At 35.0% G+C, this 21,981-nt stretch overlaps 1 protein-coding gene across 1 annotated transcript in view; it reads right to left on the bottom strand.

The window, feature by feature from the left end:
* LOC128869772 (uncharacterized) overlaps positions 1 to 21,981 on the bottom strand; it is a 207,705-nt gene that overhangs the window by 90,588 nt on the left and 95,136 nt on the right. Inside the window, exons 8-9 of the mRNA XM_054112393.1 lie at positions 19,509 to 19,639; positions 5,112 to 5,271 (exon numbers count right to left, since the gene is read on the bottom strand). Of these exons, the coding sequence (XP_053968368.1) occupies positions 5,112 to 5,271; positions 19,509 to 19,639 (291 nt within the window). The remainder of the gene's footprint in view (positions 1 to 5,111; positions 5,272 to 19,508; positions 19,640 to 21,981) is intronic.

Raw genomic sequence — 21,981 nt, forward strand, 5'->3', positions numbered from 1 at the left:
CAAACGCACTTTCTCTGAAAGGAAGAACTTTATTTTTAACATTGGTTGAGTTTTAAGCGTTTGCAATACCTTTTGTAAAAAACAGTTGGGTTTGTAAGGGATCTTTCAAAAGTGACGCCTAGATGTGAGTAGTGAATAATTCCTAGACGGGTTACTTTTTATGTCATCTTTAACGTTTATCAAGTAGGACGATGTACAATTCTACACGATAGAACAACGCGCTAGAGCTATTGAAACTGTCGATTTTTAAGAACCTTCCAAATGAGTCGACAGTTCAAAGGTTAGTAAAGAAAATTTAAGAAACTGGTTCTGTCAAAGTAGAAAAAAGATTAGCAGACCAAAAATTGCAACATTTCTTAAAAAATTTTGCTTCTGTAGCACAAATATCAAAATCTGAAAGAATCAAAATTTTTCGAGGTTTTTTATCCAAAACAAAATACCTATGTATATGCGTCTTTTGAAATATCCTTTATTTGGCGTAGAAATCGTTTTTAGAGTGCGAAAGAATAACAGCCAGACCTAAGTAGTTAGCCTGAAGGCTAAATCACATTGTGCTTTCACTAGCAGTTTGCAAACTTTAGGGTTAATAGAAAGTTTAAGGTTAAAACAAAGTAATTTGATAATTAAAGATATTGATATTTTTTCTAAAGCTAGGGATAGAGGCTTTTGGTGTGTGCCTACCATTACAGGTGCGAAACCCTGGGCATGAAACATAAAATAATAGAACATTTTTTTCTAAAAGCGGTCGCTTCTCGGCAGGCAATGGTTAACCTTAGAGAGTATTTCTGCCATGAAAACGCTCCTCATAAAAAAACCAATTGTCGTTCGGAGGCGGCTTAAAACTTCAGCTCCCTCCATTTCTGGGAAAACATCAAGACGTACTCCACAAATGGGGGAAGAAGCTCGGCAATATACCCAATATCAAAATAACGATTGTTTTAGTATCAAAAAGTAATGCACTAATATATTGTAAAGACAGCGAACACTATTTTGATTTTAATATCGTAGCAGTTTTGGGAAAAACAATATTAAGAACTTGTTCATTCAGAATTTGTTTTTAGTCTTTTGATAACTTACTTAAGTCGGCTTTTGTGGATATTGGATATGGCTAAAAATTTAACAGAAATACTCAATAAAGTTGAAAAATGTAATTTTATGCCTTTATTGCGGTTAGTCTGTGGTGCATTTTAAAATTGTAAACCTTTGGGGCCTCCGGAATAGCGCCGCTAGTCTCTGCAGCTAGTTGCCTTTATTGAGAAATCTAATCTTTTATAAATATATTTATTTCATGAAAATAAATGCAAATATTAAGCCTTAAATATTTGTAAAAATATACTAGAGCAACGCCAAATCTAAACAATTCTGTGACCAAATTGTAAATCCAAGCAGCCGAATGAGTTAAACTGTTGAATTAACTTTGAAACACTTGCAACTTTGAATAAAATGGGACAACAGCCAAATTTTCCAGCAGGGTATATGAAGCCGCAAAAACACATTAGCCTAAATAAATAATTCAAATTTGTATTTAAATGTAAATTTGCAATTTGATGTTCATATGCAAATGTAATAAATAAACTTTATGTTTATATTTAATAAAATTTTGCTTATACTGCTTAGTACCATGTTGCTTTTGTTGTTCCAATTTCCAGTGGCATTTGGTTAGTGTGGTGAGGAAATCAGAAATTTCTGACATTAACGCTGTCATTTTAAACAATGCGTGTTGCACAATCGAAAAGACACATTGTTGCCACATCCGTGTGCCGCAGCAACAAAGCGGTAAAAGTAATGTTGCAAATTGTAAAACGCAAGCATGAGTGTGCAAGCATGTCGTATTTAATTCGGTAAAGTTAGTTAGTTGCCACTCACTTTGGCAATGCAGAATTCTATACAAATGAATAGATTTAAATTTGGACTGCAACACATATGTATACATATATTACTTTCGGAGTGCGTCACGTCGGTGTCGCCGACCTTTTGGCTGTACTTGGTGGCTAAAATACTCGTAACGGACCAAATAAAGCATACATACATACACTGATGGACAAAAGTCAACGTCATTTAGTATCTAGAAGATTATAACATCTCCCGCGCCCAGAAGATAATGGAAACATAAAAAGTAGTATATTTAACGAAAACTGTTATTTATTTAAATTCTGTTTCAGTTTAAACATAAGGCTAATTCAAGAAGTATTTATAAAAAAAATGGCATATAATGGTTGCTGTGTGCATTTCTGGTGGACAAAAGTCACCGTCATTTAATAAAGTACTTAATCAATTTATGTGATAATATTATTTTAGTATGATGTGTGTTTGCCGTTATTTTTGATGACAGCTTGCAATCGTTTCTGCATCGAATGATCCAGTTTTTTGGTAACATCTGGGCTTATTTTCTGCCATTCCTGTAGCAGCGTTTGCTTAAGCATATTTTTTGAGGTAATGTGATGCTCCCGAATGCACCGATCTAAATGGTCCCATAAATGTTCTATTGGATTCAGGTCGGGTGACTCGGGCGGAGTTTTCAAGGTATGGGGAGTGTTGTACAAGACCCACAAGCGAACTATTTCTGCGGTGTGCTTGGAGTTATTGTCATGTTGAAAGTAATAGTCTGATTCAATGCCAAGCGTTTGAGCACTTTTTTGGAGATTTTCTTTAAGGATCTTCAAATAAAGTCCTTTGTCCATTATTTCATCGATAAAGACGAGCTCTCCGACACTAGCCGCCGACATGCCCCATACCATGACTCCAGCACCACCGTGTTTCACAGTTGTTTGTATATGCTTCTCTGCTAATGCATCGCCCTGCTTTATCCACGTTAAAACACGTCCGTCTGATTTATACATATATGCAAAATTTACTTTCATTAGAGAAGATAACTTTTTCCCAGAAATCTATTCCCTTGCTTAAATGCTCTTTTGCGAAGAAAAGACACTTCGTTTGGTTGACCTTGCTGATCTGTGGTTTTTTTCTGCATACTCTGGCGTTATAACCAGCGGAATTCAGCGCCCTGCGCACAGTACGTGGGTGAACAACTGTACCAGTGCTTTCCTTTATCGATGCAGCAATTTCTGTTGACGGAGTTTTTGGCTCTTTTTTAACTATTTTTATTATTTCACGCTTTTCACGTTCAGGTAGTGCCGGCGGTCGTCCACTCCTTGCCAAATATTTGCACTCTGGTTCATCTTTAAATATTTTTATTATTCCAGTAATAGTGGTGCGTGGACGATTTACTAATGAGCATATCTCCCGAATGGTCTTGCTTTGATTGTACGCATTTAAAATAATTTTTCTATCTTCAATTGTGGTTTCTTTCCTTTTTTGATTCATTTTTAACAATCACGCGGCGTCAGTAAAATTTTTTAATTAAGTACCGTTATAGAATGTATACAGATCAGTCTTAAAGCTACCATACTAAACGAACTCACTGAAAAAAGGAGCCAGATTGGCTTAAATTTTTGTTCAAATTATTTTAAAAGGCAAGCCGAGCTGACGTGACGGTGAAATAAATAAATCATAGTTTTTGTTTAATATGCTACTTTTTATGTTTCCATTAAATTCTGGGCACGAGAGATATTATAATCTTCTACATACTAAATCACGGTGACTGTGTACATATAAGGTGAAGTGCAAAATAAATAAGACTGGCGCCATAAATATATTTTTGAGTATTTTCAATGAGTCAGCGCGTTGGAAGCTACATCCCTAGCTCACTTCCAGTAAAAGCTTGGTGACATTCGGTTCAGTTCAAATTAGTTTCGAACAAAGAGCTAACATCAAATTTCTTTTTAAAATCGGTAAAACGTTTACCGAAACACCAGAATTGATGAAAAAATGTATGGCGATGATTGTCTATCTCGTGCCAGAGAACATGATAAACGACAATGAACATACGGGCAGGCCAAAATCAGTAATTACCGAAAACTCCATCGGAATTGTTCGTAAATTTATCAAAAATGAACCGAAATCACCGTTGAAATTCATGGAATCGGAGTTGAATATCTCCAGGACATCGATTTATCGAATTTTAACTTATCATTTGTACTTACGAAAATTAACTGAGGACCAAAATTTGCTCGGAATTCAACATTCGAAAGACCTCATTAAAGAGGCGAGAAAAGACGAGAACTTCCATTACAGCAACGTAGCTGGGGATAAAACGTGGTCTTTCCAATATGAAACTGAAATTAAGCGTCAAAGTGCCGAATGGAAGGTCCCAGACGAGCTGCCCCCCAAAAATCGCGTTTGGAGAAGTCAAAAATCAAGTCGATGCTCATTTGTTTTTACGATTCCAAGGGAACTGTCCACCAGGAGTTCATGTCAATGTGCCAAACCGTCAATAACATTTTCTATCTTGACGTTTTGAAGCGTTTGTTCCATCCGTCGAATTCGCCCATCTCATCGATCCACTATTGTGACTGATTTTTTGACTATAAATAGCATTTTAACCATCAATCGCTCACCGTATTCGCCTGATATGGCCCCCGTGACTTCTACCTATTCAGAAAATTACATTTGGCTATGAAAGCAAAACGTTTTGGGTCCGTAGCGGACATTCAAAAAACTTGAACTGACCGGAAACACTCTCTCAAAACTGTGTATCGGGGTCAGAAGGAACTATTTTGACTAAATAAACCCAAAGTTATCAGAACAAAGCTCCTGACGTTTCTATTTTAGTTCAGTCTTGTTTATTTTAAACTTCACCTTGTGTATTCATACACATAAATTTTGCTCTAAACCAATTTATTATTGGCGCTATTCAAGCTGGTGCCCCCTTCATCGCTTAAATGCTTCTAATGGTGGCACGAAAATACAATCGAATGCATCATTCACCGCCACTCTTCCGTTCATTTGGGCGTATTAAGAGCGCTGGTTTGCATTTTAATGTGACACATTGCAATCGATTTCAAACGCAACCTAAATTACATAAAATTTCAAATATCTACACACATTCACATATACACACATGTACATGAATAATTTCTTGCACTATTTGATTGTTAGATTCGCAATTGTTGTCCCCAAAGCGTATTTAAATTATTCATAAAACTTTGAGTAGAATTGTGAAAAGATAGCAAATAGTGGTTTCTATATTATAATAATCGAATGGCACTTACATCGGATACGCAAATTCACCAGCGAACTTTGTGTCTCACCGCGATCGTTGGCCGCTGCACACGCATACAAGCCAGCATGTACGCGTGCCACACGTTGTAGCACCAGTGAACGTGTGGAAATGATGACGCCCCACGAGACGTTCTGTGTGACCGGGATGCCCTGAAAGTAAACGAAAATTTGTAGCGTGCAGGATTTTAAATATTAAAATTGTCTAAAAGGGGAAAGATGTCTTAAATGTGCTGTGTAAATTTTCCCACCGCACACAGTAAGTACGAGACGTGATCTTAAATGCATTATTTAAGTGTTACAAACTGCGTACGTTTTTGTTATGTTTTCGAAATAAGACGTGTTTTATTTCTGACGTGATTTTATACACTGACTAAATCAAATAAATTTTTATTACGTAAGATTTTATATATGTATGTAATTGATTATGTAATGAACATAGTGTATGTGCTCCCCACATATGTACGTACGTCTCTATTTAGATGGCAAATTAGTTGTAAATATTTCCGTTTGCGATAAAACGTTGCTGCAATAAATAGTTGCCATATTGATCTGCATCGCGGCCGCCTACCATTTGGAATTCAGAGAGAACTTAGGTTCGAATCTCGGTGAAAGACCAAAATGAAGAAAAAGTTTTTTCTAATAGCGGTTTTTCTGCCATGAAAAAGCTCTCATAAAAAATAACTTGCGCTCGAAGTCGATAGTCTCACGAATTCAATCTTTGAGGTCTTGAATCGACCCTGGGCTGTTGGCGTAGACTTCTCTTTCACGTGGTCCCAAAGAAAAAGTCACAAGATGTTAAATCACAAGATCTCGCTAGGCAATTGTGATCACCTCTTCGAGAGATAACACGGACCGGAAACTATTCCCGTAAAACATCAATGGTCTCGTTGCTTGTGTGGCACGTGGTGCCGTCTTGTTGAAAATAAATGTTGTCCAGATCAACCCATCCAATTTCGGCCATAAAAATCGTTAATCATCTCTCGATAGCGATAGATAATACTTTATCTATGTGACATAACGTAACATAACATAACATAACATAACATAACATAACATAACATAACATAACATAACATAACATAACATAACATAACATAACATAACATAACATAACATAACATAACATAACATAACATAACATAACATAACATAACATAACATAACATAACATAACATAACATAACATAACATAACATAACATAACATAACATAACATAACATAACATAACATAACATAACATAACATAACATAACATAACATAACATAACATAACATAACATAACATAACATAACATAACATAACATAACATAACATAACATAACATAACATAACATAACATAACATAACATAACATAACATAACATAACATAACATAACATAACATAACATAACATAACATAACATAACATAACATAACATAACATAACATAACATAACATAACATAACATAACATAACATAACATAACATAACATAACATAACATAACATAACATAACATAACATAACATAACATAACATAACATAACATAACATAACATAACATAACATAACATAACATAACATAACATAACATAACATAACATAACATAACAAAACATAACATAACATAACATAACATAACATAACATAACATAACATAACATAACATAACATAACATAACATAGCATAACATAACATTACATAACATTACATAACATAACATAACATAACATAACATAACATAACATAACATAATATCTAGTGGGCGAAAATTCAGCAGATGTACTTGGTAAACTGACATCATTTAACATAACTTGGGCCAACTTACCGTACGAGCATCACGTGTTTCTGGTTAGCCTAAACTCCACTTGACTTAGGAAACATATATGTAGAGCTGTAGGCTTTAGATTCCTAAGTCATCTGTGATATTTTACGCAAATTCAGAGCCGTGACAGGACCATGATGCCATATAATTTTATTTTACCTATTGAGACGAACCGTTATTCGCGGCCGTGGTAGTCGAATGGGCTGGAGAGAACGTAGGTTCGAGTCTCCGTGAAACACCAAAATGAAGAAGAAGTTTTTTCTAATACCGGTCGCCCTTCGGCATGCAATGGCAAAGCACCGAGTGTACCTCTGCCATGAAAAAGCTCCAGATAAAAAATATCTGCCGTTTAGAGTCGGCTTGCAACTGTAAGCCCTTCCATTTGTGGAAGGACGCACGCCTCAAATAGGAGGAGGAGCTCGGCCAAACACCCAAAAAGGGTGTACCCAAAAGGGTGTATACCTATGTGCATACATATGTATATAATATATACTCAAACTTAAATCTCTGCTGCGAAAATATAGACAAAACAAACAAGTAAGCAAAAGAAAATATTGCTGGGAAATATCGCCGGTGAAAAAGTGATGACGTGATGAGTAACGATCTTTAATTTCTATAAAAACTAAGTAACTTAAGTCTCAGTTAAGTCTCGTTGTGCCAAAGAATGATGGTGCAGGGTTAATACAGCCTGAATCTTCTGCTCAGCATGTATTTTTTAGTAAATTGATGTTCACCACTTATCACACAGATAAATAATAAAATACATACCATCTATTTTACTGATATGCCATACAAAATTAAAATACATACATACATATATTTACTATGTAGGTATGCGTATTTTTTAAACTAGTTTCAATTGAATTTTAATGTTAATTTAACAGCAAAAAATTGTTTTGCCTGTCAGGCCCTACAACCACAGATAGTGCATCGAATGTTAAAATATTCCAAAACAACAAAGTCTGCACTGCTATCTACATACATATATACATACATACATACATATGTACGTTGAAAACAGAATTTCCGCATGAAAATTGGGCATTATCGTTACTGCCAGAAATGTGAAAAATTTATTTTTCTCCTTAAAGCAAAACAAGCTGAGTTATGAAGCCGTGAATGTATGTAATTGTATTGTTTATGCTTTTGTGCATGCGCATGTGCATTTTCGTTTAGCTGCTTTCCACAACAGCGTCAAAATGGAAAATATACACTCTGTAAATAAATGCAGAAACGTGAAAAATAAGGAAAAACAAATAAAGTAAAGAATATCATAACAAATGCTGCAAACACAACCATGCACAAATAATTGTATGCGGATGAATGTGTGCAAAAGTTGTACCCACTAAACAAAGATAACCGAATTTCTAGAAATTTAAATTATATACATATATATGTAAATAGAAATTGAAATTAATTTTGTAAAAATAGAAGAGTTTATAATGTTTTTTTGCTATGAAGTGAATACCAAACCACACTGCGTTAAATAAAAATAACACAGAGACTTATTGTTGATTTTGTTTCTCACATAATTTTAATAACTTTTTATGAAAATATAGTCCATTTTCCTACAAAAACCACACAAATTCAAGTTTCAAACTTTGTTCAAATTTGAAAAAAAAATTAAACACATTTTTCTGAAAACTTGCAACTTTTTAATCAGAATTGAAAAAAAAAAGTTTAACTTCCCAACTCTATAGCTCATCAAATTTTAGCGCAATAAGGCGCAAGTTTTAATATAAGTGGTTCAAACATCGCGCTGATATTTGGAAATTTTTTATGAGACTTCATTAGAAAACACATTTTTGCATTTTTAATAAATTGAGAATCATTTGAATTTAATAATTCGAAAACTCTTTCAATCTTTTTAAAATATTTAGCATAACATCTCAACTGCGTCCAACCATCTTCTTCACCGCTTCGTAAGTTCCTCTCGCTTCATAAGTCCCTGTCGTTTCGCCTGAGTAGCGCAGAACTCTTGGTGGAAAGATTTTTACAGGTGTGGCCAATATCGGACCGTTAACCGGCCCTCAGCGAATTTGACAGAACTATTTGATAGGCTGACGTAACAGGGGATCTGTTTACAAAAAATCAGAGATTGTGTTGGTGATATATGAAAAAATCGACGTCCAACGCCTGATTGGACGAGTCTGTAAACACGTGGGAAATTAGTTGACAGAATTCTGCTGCCAAGGCCGAATGGCGTGGCAGCCAAAGTTTCTCGCACAATTTCGTTTTTCATAAATTGAGAATCATTTGATTTTAATAATTCGAAAACTATTTCAATCTTTTCAAAATATTTAGCATAACATCTCGACTACGTCCAACCATCTTCTTCACCGCTTCGTAAGTTCCTCTCGCTTCATAACTCCCTTTCCACGCCTGTCGTTTCACCTGAGTAGCGCAGAACCATTGGTGGAAAGATTTTTCCAGATGTGACCAATATCAGATCATTAACCGGCCCTCAGCGAATTTGACAGAATCAGCTGATAGGCTGACGTAACAGGGGATCTAACCCTGGCCAATCTATCATTCTTGCGCAGAGGCATGAACGATACAAGCATACAAGGTAGCGGCTTATAGAATGTTCGAGAAAAATATACTGTAGAAGATTGCAGATTGATACAACTATATATTTACACCGATATGCATACAAGGTGGCACACAATTATCACCGTATTGGCATATTTATACTTTTTGAAAATGGCGTTCTACCCATTTGACATGTGAACTAGGCAGCTGCAGTAAACAAACAGACAAGCAGTGAAGTGCGGGAAGGCCAAACTACAGATTTCCATCACTCGAAAGCCATTTTTTTGTCTTTGTAAAGAAGTTGTTGAGAAATAAATTGGATGATTAATTTTGCTCCCCCTTGTATGTGTGGTTAGACTAAAGCAACAGGCGATGTTGCCTGTTTGGTAATAGGCGCTTCGTTTATGAACATCTGAAGGGAAGTGCATAAAACTCTGGATATGATTGACACTTGGTGCTGTGCGAATGGGCTATCGGCAAACCCCACCAAGACTGGTATTGCCCTCTTTACCAGAAGGAGGAAGCTTGAAAAGAAATCAAATATCTTGGAGTAATCCTCAATAGTAAACTCCGTTGGAAGTCACACGTTGAAGCTAAGACATCCAAAGCACTGACAGCTTTCTGGCAGTGCAAAGGTGTCTTTGGAAAAACGTGGGGTCTTTCTCCTAGCAAGGCTGTGATAAGACCTATTACCACCTATGCATCAGTGGACTTCATGAGTATACTCCCTCTCGTGGAAGTCAGGAGGACCTTATCAAGACTACATTGCCATATGTTGCACCGAAGCTTTTCCGACTACACTTTCTGTGCATCTGCCCGGCCTTCGGTCGAATCAGACTTGAGGTCTTTGGCACTGATGTGTTAAAAAGCGACCAAATTGGCTCCTTGGCACCACAAGATCCACTCAGATTTCTTCGGTGGTAGAGTAGACTTAAAGAAAATTAAAAAGGAGCCCGAGTGCAGTAAAATGGACTTAATTGTGTCTGAGTGCTCTATTTGCTAGTCTGTCCCGAGGAACAGCACGCCTGTTCTTCTACGTTAAAAAGACAAAATGAGTTTGGTGTTCTTAATTCTCCCCCGAAATGAGAATTGGTTTTTCAGTGTTGTGACCCACAAAACTAATTTTTATTGTTACTGCATATACATATGTAGCTCACGTGCGGATTTACACTTACAATTTTTTTTAGCTCTAGATCAATTAAATAAATTTTTATTTGAAATGGGTAATGACAGACCATGTTGTTTATAGACGGCTGTACTTTTTGCAGATTCTTTAATGTGATGCCAAGGTACTAGTCATACAGTTTTTTTAGCGCAGGCTTACTGGGCATGTGAGAACTTGAATTAAGGAGTTACATGCTAAGTAGAAAGCTGAAACAAAAGGGCTAGAATAATAAAAATAAAATTCAGAAAAGCGAAAAGTATACATGTATGGGTGTGAGTATGTAATATTTGTATGCATGTATGTTTGTATTGTAGTTGCATGAGTATTTAGTTATTGTTTGTATTTTATTACTTTTGTTTTTTTAGCTGCCGTTGTTGTGCTATCATTTTGTTGGTATAGTTTGAGCAAACAAGTTTTGCATATGAACATCACCGCAAATAAAAAGGGAAATAAAAGCATAAATGCATACCTACATACATGCATATGCATACATACATACGCACATAAATATGCATGCTCAAAGGAGAGTTAGGTACCGCCAGAGTCATGAGAGACTAGCATTCGGTATAGCCCGTGTTCGAAAGACACTGTGGGCATGAAACACGAAATATTATTAATGCATTAAATAACTATGGCACAGAGACTTATTTTAAGCGTTTAATTTTAATATTTTTTTATTAATTGCAGTTTGTTCTTCTGCAAAAATTAAGGAGGGATAAACTTAATCACCCTATCGAAAGATTTACATATAATTTTTGCAAATGGCGTCGAACCCAAAACATATTTGAGAATGGTGAATTAGACAACAGCAGTATACAAACAGACAAGCAATCGAGCGAATATTTCCATCAATCATAATCAATTTTTTTTACTTCGTTCAAAAGTTATTCAAAACCCAAATTTGGAATGACCCCCTAGCGCCTATTTTTAATTTTCAAACTGGAAATAAAAATAAATTTAATAAATTTTCATAAAAATTTCAAATTTTTAATCAGAGTTTCCAAAAAAATTTTGAGTGTATCCCATTAAAGTGTAAATTGTGAGTCGTTATAAAATCGCTTTGATTTTTGAAGTTTTTTTATTTTCGCAGTATTCGAAGTGCCCAAGAAGCGAAAACGAACTGCTTTGTTGTTACAGAAGAACACCGTCAACAAAAACAATTATCAAAACCCAACGCGAATTTCAGTCCAGTTAAAACTTGCACTGTCATTATAAAATTCAACGACCTATAAAACTGCGTACTCAGAAATTTTCTAAAGCGTAAAATATTGATGAATATTTGTTGATATATTTTTTTTTTAATTTTCACAAAGCTCGAAATTTATTTTCTTAAAAATCAAATAAAAATTAGTAATAAATGAAATTTAATTAAGAAAGAACTAATTGTCAATATGTCGTAGTGCTATAATTAATTAACACACACTAAAAATTTGTTTTGCAATAGCGATCGCCCTTAGCGAACAATGGCAAACCTCCGAGTGAATTTCTACCACAGAAAAGCTCCTCGTAAAAAAACCATGGCCATTCGGAGACGGCGTAAAACTATTCCTCGCTCTACTTATAGGAGATCATTACGACACGCGCAACAAATTAGTGGAAAAGCTCGGCCAAGCACCTTACGAATGATGTGCTATGTATACATGTGTATGTATTTATATATATTTTTTTATGTATGTATGTATGTGTTCTGAGTAAAACAAAGAAAAGTGTGGATCCATGAAAAATACCCATGCAACAAAGAGATATTACAAAAAAAAAGAAGAAAAACAACAAATAAATACTGTAAGGATGTGAATCGTACACATCCCCATTCAAACCCTCTCAACACTGCTGTACGTAGTATGGTATGTGTGTACGTTTAACTGACAGTGTTGGCAAACGACTTCGGTGGCATACGTGAACATCCGGTTACTATCTTGCCACATTAAGCTGCATTCATACGCGTGCACAAACATACAAAAAGCGCATATGCGTGTAAAAGTGTTCTGGTATATGGAATATAATATATGTGTGTGTATGGGTGTGTACATCTATGTATGTATGTATGAATTTGCGTGCTAGTGCTGAGAGGATGCCCCAGTCTGGATTTCTTTCTTTCATGAAAATGCACTGGAAATTTGTCATAAAATGAATAATAACTGCATTTATATGAGCTGTTTTACCCGTAAGCAAAATGTGAGTAGTTATTTTGTGACAAAAGACAAATAGAAAGCAGCAACATTTCACGAAATGTGAGCAGCTTACTCAGTTCAGCTCTGTGGGTGTCGCTTAAATTGTATTCACCGTGATATTTTCGCCTTTTTATTATTAAACTTCTTTTTTACTATTTTTGCAGTTTCATCTGGTGCACGATGCATGGTGCATCATGGTATGTGGCATGCACTGCCTTGCTATTGCTATATATGTATCTACATACATATGTAGATGCGAGTGTATGCACATTGGTCTATTTGTATCCTTTTAATGCTCATACGATAGTGTAAAGCAATAGTGGTGCAGTAAATTTTGCGAGCTTGAGTTATTTTTGGTAATATTTATGAAAAGTGGGTGCTTTAAAAGCTTTTTATCAGTGAATGGCTTGCCATATTCTGGGTGATTCATTGTTTAGTGAGTTACAAGAAATAGTTTTGTATGCATTTTAAAGTATATCTCTAACCACTTTTTCTATAATTAACAACTATTGCTTTTCATATTTACAACTTTTGGAGCAAATAAATTTACCTGATGACCAAAAATGTACTAAGCGCTTTCTGCTTTTCTAGATTTAGTAGTTCCAGGTTATGAAGGCTAGAAGAGCTGCGCACTCTACTACTGTTCCATTCTACTGTTAATAAATTGTTTTCTATTATACAGGGTGGCTGATGAAAGCCGCTACCAAAAAAATTGAATAACTTTTTTCTTTTTAAGTTATCTGTTCCATTTTTGTTTTAATTTGCAGATTGATCTTTAAAATTTATTAAAATGGATAACTGGGACACGCAAACAAGAATTTGGATAGTCCGCCGCTATCACGCACTGGAGTCCGTAGTTTTGGTACAGAGAGAGTACAGGCGGATGTTTGGCGGCGATCCCCCGAGCAGATGGACCATAATGAGACTGGTGAATAATTTTGCTGAGCAAGGAACAGTCGCAAGAAGGCCTTATCATCGAAACCCACCAGTTCGGACGGAGGAAACGATCGCTGCTGTAGCTGCAGCTATACAAAGCAATCCAAGGGTTTCAACAAGAAGCTTATCCGCTCAACTTGGTGTCAGCCGACAGTCTTTGCAAACAATAATGCACAAAGATTTATACTTATTTCCCTACAAAATTCAAATGGTTAACAAACTGAATGCAGCAGACTTGCCGATTCGCTTGGAATTTTGCCAGAAGATCCTGCAAATGGTGGAAGAAGACCAAAACATGTTAAACTGCCTTTTCATGTCTGATGAGGCCCATTTCGATTTAAACGGCAATGTGAACAAACAAAATTGTCGAATATGGAGTACTTCTAACCCACAGATACTCCACGAGACGGAATTGCATCCTCTTCGCGTGACAGTGTGGTGTGCGGTTTCTTCACGCTGTATTGTCGGGCCTTATTTTTTTGAAGAAAATGGTCACACCGTTACGGTTACTGGAGACCGTTATTTGAAAATGCTGAAAGAATTTTTCTATCCAGAACTACGCCGAAAGAGAATTCCTTTCAACTCTGTGTGGTTTCAACAAGATGGGGCAACGTCTCACATAGCCCAGACTGTTATGACAGAGTTGCGACGAAAATTTCCCAATAAACTGATTTCAAGAAACTCCGAATTTCGTTGGCCCCCCAGGTCGCCTGACCTTACTGCACCTGACTTTTTCTTGTGGGGTTTATGTAAACAAGAAGTTTATAAAACAAAGCCAACAAATTTGGATGAACTAAAACAATCCATTCGGGCAACAATTGCGGCTATTCCTGTCGCAACTCTCAAAGCAGCAATGAACAACTTTTTACTAAGATGCCGCACTTGTGTCAACGAGCATGGGGGGCATTTAAATTCAATTATTTTTAAAACTACTTAAGCTATATTTAATAAAATTTAATGACCTTCAACTTGAAAAAAAAAAATAAATGAATTCCATACACTAAAAAAAAAGTTATTTGAGTTTCTTAATGTAGCAAAATTCATCAGACACCCTGTATTTGGTGTTGTGTAGAGCAGTAATTTTGCCTCTAATTCAGGCAAAATGGCGTTAAAGTAATGTCAGAGTATGAATTGGCTGCTTTCGCGTTGGAAATATGATAATAAAAATAAAAAAAATTTGCATTGTTTTCACGAAACGCTTGTTTGAGGATGTACAACTGATAGCATTAACCCCATTATGTTTTTAGTACGCTAACAGCATTATTCGTCGCAACGACGACGCGCATTTTTGATTATATGTATCCATGGTGGCTCATAGAAGAAAAAAATGCAATTTCTTTACGAAGTGCATTTATTTTATATTACTGTATATTTCTTCATTTAATACCTTTAATTAAAAAACCCAATGGCTTGTGTGCAAGAAGCAATACTGAGAATACGTCTTTGCTGATCATTTAGAAAAAACGCTTAAGCCACATGAAGTACACAGCTGAAAATCAGTTCTTTTTGTCTTCGCCAGCAGAGATAAAGCGTGAAATAAATATCCTTAAATCTAAAGAAGCACCCGACTTCCATCTTATCGCCGCAGAAACTTAAAAAAGTCTTCCTCCAAAACTTCAATTAAGCTAACAAAAATTATAAACGCATGCCTTAAGCTAAAATATGTGCCAACGTACTGGAAAATATCAGAAGTATTTATGAAGTGTCATCATACCGTCCCATCTCCTTAGTAACGATAATGCCCAAACTACTCGATAAAGTAATCCTGCAGCGGTTAAAGCCTTTGATTGAAAACAAACGCCTTATTCCTATTCATCAGTTCGGATTTCGAATAAAGCATTTAACAATTGAACAAGTGCAAGGATCACAAACGTGATAAAAGAAGCAATCAAAAAGAAGAAAGGCCTTCGACAAAGTATGGCATAACGGACTACTCCATAAGCTTAAAATCTGGCCTCCGAGTGAGTTTTCGGACATATTTACTTCATATCTAAGTAACGGATATTTCAGGATCAAGTGCGATAGCTTTTATTCAAGCCTAAATCCAATTAAAACCGAGGGTCCACAAGGCAGTTTCTTGGGCCCTATACTTTATGTAATTTTCACGTCTGACCTACCGGCCTCTAAGACTAACACTACAGCTACCTTTGCTGATGAATCGTGTATTTTAGCAATCGGAGACGATGCGTAATTTTTCGTAAACTTCAGGAAGATGTACTACAAAGTGGCGTATAAAACTTAACAAAGCAAAATCACTTCATTTTACATAAAGGGCCCGCCATCTATTGTTACGGATTTGAACTAGGTATTATTTGAAGAATGGTGACACTTAGCTGTCATCTGATTTGGCAGAAAATTAGTTTTATTCTTCCGCTGAACGAAAATAGTTGTGTATACATTGTGAACGCTGGGAAATATTGCGACATTACTTTGAAAATCATGGTAGTGTTGCAGAATGTGTACGAAAATTACGTACGGCAATGGGAAGAAGAAAAGCACCGAATGAAGCGTATGTGCGTTACTTTGCGAAAAAAGTAAGAGAAACCGGGTCTGATATCGTTTGGCCGCCTCGGAGCTGCGATTTGACGCCGTTGGATTATTATCTTTGGGGTGCCGTTAAAGACCAGTGTTACGCCAACAAACCAGCAACAATTGATGCACTGCAGACCAACATACGCGATGTCATAGCTGAAATACAGCCGCGTACAATCGAAAATATGTTAAAAAATTGGACCGATCGTATGGGATGATGCATGGCTAGCCGAGGCAGACATATGAATGAAGTTGTTTTCCACCATTAACCGGAAAGATTGTACTTCAAAATCTTTCTTTTTTATAGCATTTTTAATTCCTTAAAGTTATATAGCGGACCCTGTACTCCAATACTGCGGAGTACTTAGGAATAACGCTTGATGCCAAACAAGAGCACGTTAAAATAAAACATGCGGAGTTGCAAAAATAAAAAATGTAAAAATCAAACTGGCTTACTAGAATAAGCTCACCTCTTTCAATATAAAACAATCGTTTAACTTTGTAGACTTATGGCAAGTTAAGGAATGCAACCGCTTTCCTACCGAAACTGCTGACACTGATAATCTTAGCTATTCAAATGATGTCACATCTGGGGCACCTGCACAAATGTCTTAAGGGGGAAGTCTACTGTGAATTTTTCAAAAAATCTATTTTTTTTTATTAGCTTAAAAAATACTTTGAACCCTCTTAAATAAGGTACAATATGTGTTACAGCTGGCTAAATTTTTCTTCGTTGAAATTTCGACCTTTTCCCGAAGCGCTCCAAAGCGCGTACCTGCTATACTGAAACTTTAAACGCATTTTTCTCGAAACAAAGTTTTTGTATACGGTGTACACGATATCTCGAGTTCTGATAAATGAATCAGCTTAAAAATTTAATTATATATTCTCTGTAATAGTGTCTCTCGTCTGACATAGGATTTTTTTGATATCGTTATTTGTTAAATTGTTATAAACAATAGTAACATCAATTTTAGGCAAAAAAAAAGAAAAAAATTTTCAATTTTTTTTTCAACGCCAAAATTTTTTATCGACATAATCCTACGTCAGACGAGAGTCAATACTATGTATATGATAACAATATTTTGTTTTTTTGTTTTAGATCACCGAAACGTAAGATTTCATGTACACCGTTTAGGCACCTAAGAAAAGCGGACCTGCGCTTGCAGAAGTGCCACAGCGGCCATTTTAAATATTTTGACTTAAATTTTTTTTTTCAAAAACTTAAATATTTAATAAAGATAAGAGTTTAAATAGATTTTATGTACGAGCAATATTTTGTTAGAAATAAAATCCGGAAAATAAGCCTGTTTTTTCCCTTGTCACAGTAGACTTCCCCCTTAAATATCAAATTCTCTGGAATAATTATTATCATGACAAAGCAATAGCACAACAGACAACGAGTTACAATAACCGGCAGCAGCACCAAATACACTATGGAAACAAAACAAAATAAAATAGATTTCTCAAACTGCAGTGGCAGCGACAGCAGCTTAGGTTAGATTAAGAATTGTATAATTAAATAAAGTTAGACTCAATTTGGAGTGACGACTGACAAGTCAACCCCCGAATATTTATCTTCGCATACAGCTGTGGGGCTGTGTCAAACAAACTCATCTTGAAAAAATTCAACGATTTCAAAACAAGTTCATAAAAACCGCAGTAAACGCACCATGCTATGTGAGGAATTCTGATTTATATCGTGACCTTAAGATGTCATCGGTATAAGAAGTTGTGAAACATTTCGCTGCAGCTCGTGCCGAAAGGCTCGAAAAACATACCAACCCGGAGGCTCGCAACTTGCCAATGTAGATGAGTAATGGCGGAGACTTAAACGAAAAAAACAAAAGGATCTTGTTCCTAAAATTCTAATGGCTGACAAACAGATGTAAACTTCTGTCAGCTGTCTTCCAGTATTGCATATAAATACAGTCGCATTTAATAGAAAAATATTACTTGATAGTGTGAACTAGGTGTAATGGAATGAAATATATTTAAGTATTTATAATATTCCAATAAAGAAAAAAAATATAAAAAAATACAGTTAATGTTCTTTTTTTGCCCCAATTAAGCAATCAGTGCGCAAATTAAAGTTAAAGTCATTCAATTTTTTTTTTTTGTTTAATTTTCAATGTTTTTTTTCCATATCAAAAAGTAAAGTTTGTCATATTGAACTTCAAATATTTGTTTCTAATATGCATTTAATAAAACTTAAAATTAAAAATTAACTTTGTTTCACAAGTCATGAACATAATTTTGCACAAGAGGCACAAAGAAAAATTGTATGCTCTCTGCACAAGTTTTTTTACACCCGGTATGATGTTTTAGTCATTCAGCCATTTAGGCATAAATTGATTTATTTATTTAAAAAAAATCTTTGTTATTATATTTTTCATTCCCAACAGTTGTTGCTTGAACGCTTTAAATATTATTTGTAGTCTTCAGCAGAAACTATATTACTATTTCTTAATAACTAAAATTCTCCCTTAACTAAACTACAACTGAATCAAATCGATATTTTTACATTCTTCATTATTTAATAGCTTTAATTTGTTAATATTAAATTAAAAAAAAAATCAAAATACTCACAAAATTAAATCCCAACAAAATTTCACTCAAAAACATTTTTCACATATATTCTTCGCTTATATTCTATAGCGGCACTTCAAAGTAGTCCACGCAGCTAAAGGCTGCACATGAAAATTCTGCAAATTTTCGTCAAAATTTCAAACTTTTTATCCAAAATCTTTAGGATAATTTTAGGTATGCGCATTTTCAACCAGACAAAGAACGTTCGATAATTTTGTTTTGAGATATTCCTTGAATAGCAAAACAAAATGTTGCACATCGCCCACCTCACTCTAAGTCAATTTTTAACAAAGCCTTTTCTTTCTCTCAAGCAAATAACACATACCCTGAACTTGATTATATTGTACAAGGTGGCTGAAAATTTATCATCCCATTTTATTTTTGCATAACTTTTTTGCAAAGTACAAAAAATACAAAAAACAAAAAAAAAATTAAGTGACATAAACCTCTATTTTGACCTTTGCTCGCTCTATTGCTTGTCTGTTGGTGTATTCAAATTATAAATTTTCCGATAGGGTTTAGTTTAAAAATACTTTGATATTAGTGCCACCCTGTGCGTTCAAAATATAAAGGTATACTTAGTCATGTAGATTGGTAGAGAAATATCAGGAGCATTGATAAATAAATAGGTGTGTTTGTATATGCAAAACTTACATCATGTGACCACGTTATGCGGTGCTCCTTCGGGTTGGCCTTTATGTGGCACTCAAAGTAAACATCATCGCCTTCTTTAATGTCATCCGGTTTGAGTGTTGAGCCCAATGATAATGTCACTTGTGGTGGATCTGTATGCATACATTCGAAGGATAATTTCCCATTTGTTTCAGTTTGCAATGCAATTGTACCCATGTTGTTGTTGGCAGCATTCAAAGTTGCACGGTGTCACGTTTTTTGTTTGATGTTAGTAGCGAGATGACATTGGCAGCATGTTTCAGTCGGTATTCAGATTGGTCATGGCAATGAAGACAGAGTTATTATTTTTTTTATTTTTTCCATATTTTATTTGCATTTATTGAAGTGCAAATGGCAAAGGTTGAGTATAGAAAAGAGAAAAAGGAAATAATTGTAGTTAAATTATTTTTACAATGATTTCGGCTAAGCAGATGGTAGTAGTGTGTATAGTAGTGGTAATAATACAGTAGTGTGTATTGTATAACAATTTTAATTTTTGGCAAAGAACTAAAAAAGACACATTTGGTGGATAAATATTTATATCTTGGTACACAGTAAGTTTTTATTTATTAGTTCCCACAGGAATAACAACTAAAGTCAAGTTAGGACGAAACTGGGTTATCACTGCTAATTTCCTGCATTTCAATGCAGCATCACTCAAAACTAAATCTAAACAGCTAAAGCCGATATTCTGTTTTCATGATTTTGGAATAACAGCCTAACTTAATTTACTCCACAATTTTTTCAAAAAAGTTTCTTAAATAGAATTAGGATTTCTCCAAACCGTGCCCTGATTGTACCGAAACATATAAAAATTTGGAATGTGATTCCGATTATAGCCTAATGGAACGCAACGAGAAAAAAATTAGCGTTGAGACTCAATGTGAGATCGGTTCAGACCAAAATGCACGTAGGTTAAATGAGAGCAAACAATTTTTTGTTGTAATTTTCCTGATTATTGAAATCGAATGAACCTTGGAGCCATTTAAACTACTTGATATAGGCAAAATAACAAATTCTTCTATCCGTAATAAAGCTTTACAAGTGATCAGCGCTATCCCAGTTATATCCTCTTGATATGAAAATTTTTATCGATCCATAATTTCACGGTTTTTATGAAAATTTTAAAGACCATTCAAATTAACCTGATAATGTAGGTAGGTGAAGCTCTAAATGCTAATGTCTAATTTTTGTAGCCCTTTTTTCATGAAGATTTCGGTAATGCAGATCAGAACTAATATGAAAAACGTGTTTCTCTTATTTATATTTTTATGATCTTTAATTATTAATAATAAAATCAGTTCAAGTGCAAATTCCATAGATATATAAAAAAATAACTATTTTCGTAAAAAAATTGTATATCCAACTCATTTTTTTTTTGGGCATAAAATGCAATAAAATAAATGGAGATTTTTAAGAGCTACTGGAAAGTTTGTCAAAAAAAAATCACGTAAAATGCAGAAAAATGTATGACATTTTTATTTAAATCGATAGTGCAGTCCATATAGTTTAATGTTTGAAGATTATTTCATGTAAAGTTGACCGCGACTGCGCTTCAAATGGTCCATCCGCTTAGTTCAATTTCCAATGTTTCGGCCGGTATCTCACATATAAATGCTTTAATGGTGTCTTCCAATGCGTTAATTGAAGCAGGCTTGCCTGAATAGACATGAGCTGTAACATAACCCGACAAAAAATAACCTAAAAGCGTTATATCGCACGATCTGGGTGGCCAATTGACAGGTCCCGAACGTGAAATAAAATGTTCACCGAACTCGCCTCTCAACAAGTCCATTGTTACGCGTGCTGTGTGGCATGTGACACCGTCTTGCTGAAACCACATGTCATGCAAGTCAAGCTCTTGCATTTTGGGCAAACAAAGGTTGGATATCATTGTTCGTTTGTTAAACGATTCATGGTTAAATTATAGACCAAATTGAAGATATTTGACAGTGAAACAAAACACGAAACGTGCGTCAGCTGTTTAAACCAATTATTTAAAAAGATAATAGCTAAAAATCACCCTTTATAAATGCTGTTATTTTACTTAGTCCTACCCTAAGTTCTGTTTCAAGTTAAGTCCGTTATAGGTATGAAATTTTAAAACTTTTTTCATGAAGTTAATTTTATTTAAGTAAGTTATTCAGTAAATATATTACTAAAATTTTTTGTTTTTAAATTTAACACTCTCCAAATTTCTAAAAGGTTTTTGACAAGCCACATTCTCCAATTTTAACTACAAACTCTAGTCCAATGGTTTCACATCTCGACTTGCAAAAGGCCAATCTTCTGTGGCTATGAACCCAGGAATATTGTTTTTTAGCCACTGGTAGGTGGTTTTTGCCTCATGGGCCGTAGCGGTATTTTGCTGGAAGATCCAACGCTTTCCATTCAAAAGAGCGTTGCTCAACTGCTTCACTACACCTTCTAAGACATCCTTCTCGCAGAAATAAAG

This window comes from Anastrepha ludens, chromosome 2, assembly GCF_028408465.1.
Source record: "Anastrepha ludens isolate Willacy chromosome 2, idAnaLude1.1, whole genome shotgun sequence".
Classification (NCBI taxonomy): domain Eukaryota; kingdom Metazoa; phylum Arthropoda; class Insecta; order Diptera; family Tephritidae; genus Anastrepha; species Anastrepha ludens.